This window comes from Corvus brachyrhynchos, unplaced genomic scaffold (assembly GCF_000691975.1).
Source record: "Corvus brachyrhynchos isolate BGI_N302 unplaced genomic scaffold, ASM69197v1 scaffold340, whole genome shotgun sequence".
Lineage (NCBI taxonomy): Eukaryota > Metazoa > Chordata > Aves > Passeriformes > Corvidae > Corvus > Corvus brachyrhynchos.
Genome location: NW_008235987.1, coordinates 656,879 through 659,345, shown reverse-complemented (window position 1 = coordinate 659,345; position 2,467 = coordinate 656,879). Strand labels below are relative to the sequence as shown.

Sequence of the window (2,467 nt, the reverse complement as noted above, 5' to 3'; positions counted from 1 at the left end):
TGGGGCTCGCCGAGCCGCTCTTCATCATGTTGGGCAGGTTTTCCACTGATGACCCCCCCGAACTGAGCCCAGCCAAGGCGCCCGGTGGATCCTTCAGCACAGCCATACCTGAGCCCTGCATGCTGTGCTGGGGCTGCAGCTTCCCCACCAGCTTGGCACTGCCCCCCACCTCCTTCCGAGACGTTTTCAGCACCTTTGTCAGGTTCACGGTCCTTCGAGCTGCTTTCTGCTCTGGGGGAAGAGGTTTCCGCCCACGCTTCTTCCTGGAAGTGTCTTTCATGTCGGGCTTGGCCACCAGGATCTGAGCTTTCTTCTGTGGCACCGGGTGCGTCTCTCTGCTGCGAGGACCTCTCTTTGCTTCCAGATCACTTTCATCCTCTTCATCGGAGGAGGAGGAGGAAGAGGAGGATGTGGAAGAAGAGGAGCTACTTGACTTAGTTTTCGCAGGCATCTCTGGCTCCTGCAAAGCAACAGAGACAGGGAGAGTTAACAGCAATGACCAAGGAATGGTTACGGGCACTGCAAACCCTTCAGGGCAGCCTGGCCGGGGCCTCAGACACACACAGGTTCTTTCTCTGTGTAGCTGATCTTCAGGGATCCCTTAGCTGATGTGAGGAGCTGTGTGCTTGAGGCCACCCCCACGCCCAGTGCCCTCCAAGGCCAGAGCCCTTCCCGTGCTGCCACAGCTGTGGGTTCCGATCACTGCTGGGACTCACCACGTGTTTCCTGGGCCTGCCCCGCTTTTTTTTTTCTGCACTTCTTTTTCGTGTTCACTGGAGAAAACAAGGATTAAGGACAAGGTTTACAGGGAAGAAGAAAATCTGGGGGAACTGAGGCAGCCGGGTAGGGACCGGAGAGCATCCCTGTCTGCATCAGCAACATCCCTGCAGCTTCCAGCAGCCAGTGATGGACCACATGGTGTTACTCATCCTAGATCTGTGCCTTTTCCAATTCCCAGTGAGCTTTGCCATTTTTCTGGCACAAGGGGATCAGGCGAAGGGAAGGATCTGTCCTGGCCCTGCTAAGCCTTGCTTTGGTTATGCCCCTGCAGTGCTGAGCTTCCATGCTGAGTGTGGGAAAAGCAAACGCATTCCCTGGAAGCTCAGTGAGTCCTCTCCTTTGCTGGACTCCTTCCACCTCTCCTGCACCTCCTGGTCTGGCCATGGTGGCCCAGCTGGAGGCTGGGGTACAGGGATGGTTCAGATCGCTGTACTTGCTTCCTAGTTCTGTTTAAATGGGATGGTGTTAAGATGTGACACATCCAGCTGATTAAACACCATCCTGTCTGCACTCAACACCAGATCCTATTCTTGAAAAAATGGATCCAGAAACCAGTTATAATTGAATCCTATAATAAACTTTAATGATTTTCATTTTTATGAAGTCAAAATACTTGGCAGCACTATGTCTGCCATAGCCAGCTGGCTACTCCTCTGCTCCACGTGTGATTCCTGGGATGCAACGGCTGTGGAAGGATTGCTGTTCTCAGCCCGGCTCCGGGCAGGAACCATGGGCCTGACTGAGGAAAGACACCATTTTGTTCTGCCATCCAGGTTGTTCAGCCTGGAGAAGGCTCTAAGGAGACTTCAGAGCACCTTCCAGTACTTAAAGAGGCTCCAAGAGAGCTGGAGAGGGACTTTGAGCAAGGGCCTGGAATGACAGGACACAGGGAATGGCTTCCAGCTTCCTGAGGGCAGGGTTAGATGGGGTATTAAGAAGAAATTCTTCCCTGTGAGGGTGGGGAGGCCCTGGCACAGGGTGCCCAGAGAAGCTGCAGCTGCCCTATCCACAGTAATGTCCAAGGCCAGGTTGGACAGGACTTGGAGCAACCTGGTCTAGTGGAAATGATGGGGTGGATTGGGAAGAGCTTTAAGATCCTTCCCAATCCAAACCATTCTCTATGATTTTCTCCCAGATATTATTTCTCTCACCCTCCCAGAGCTTCACCCTCCAGACGTTTGCTTTAATGCCTCACAAGCCCAGGCACCACCTCCCCCCAGGGGTTGCTCACCCCTCAAGCACAGCCAAGGCCCCAGAGCGCTGGATGGGGACCTCGAGCCCCAGGTCTGTGCCGGGCGCTGCCACATTCCCCGCGTGCACACAGAGCACAACTGGGCCATAAACCCTCGGTGTTTGTCTGGCCAGGGCAGAGCTTTTCCAGGTAGACCTGGACCGTGACTCCAGGGACAAACAAAAGGGCCTGGCCACAAAGGGCCCCGCCAGCTCCAGGCTGTTGTTTCCAACAACTTCCACCACACGTGCAGCCAATTAGAAGTTAATTGACTTTACAGTTTGCTTAGAAATATTTAGAGTTTGCTCACTTCTTTTGGAAAGCCAGGAGCAGCCGGGGGTCCAGGATGTTCTCCTCAGGCTCCCAGCTGTTGTGCCTGCAACAGAGGACATGGACTGGGTGAGAGTGGGGGGCCGGGCCCCCCCCGCCGCGCCGGGACCGCCGCGGCACCCGGGG

The 2,467-nt window shown here is 55.1% G+C and overlaps 1 protein-coding gene across 1 annotated transcript in view; it reads right to left on the bottom strand.

The window, feature by feature from the left end:
• The window catches only part of CBX2 (chromobox 2), a gene marked incomplete at its 5' end in the record, with an annotated part of 4,634 nt that extends 2,167 nt beyond the window's left edge, over positions 1-2,467 (bottom strand). Inside the window, 4 exon segments of the mRNA XM_017730646.1 lie at positions 6-460; positions 717-742; positions 745-773; positions 2,322-2,467. Coding sequence (XP_017586135.1) covers positions 6-460; positions 717-742; positions 745-773; positions 2,322-2,467 — 656 coding nt within the window.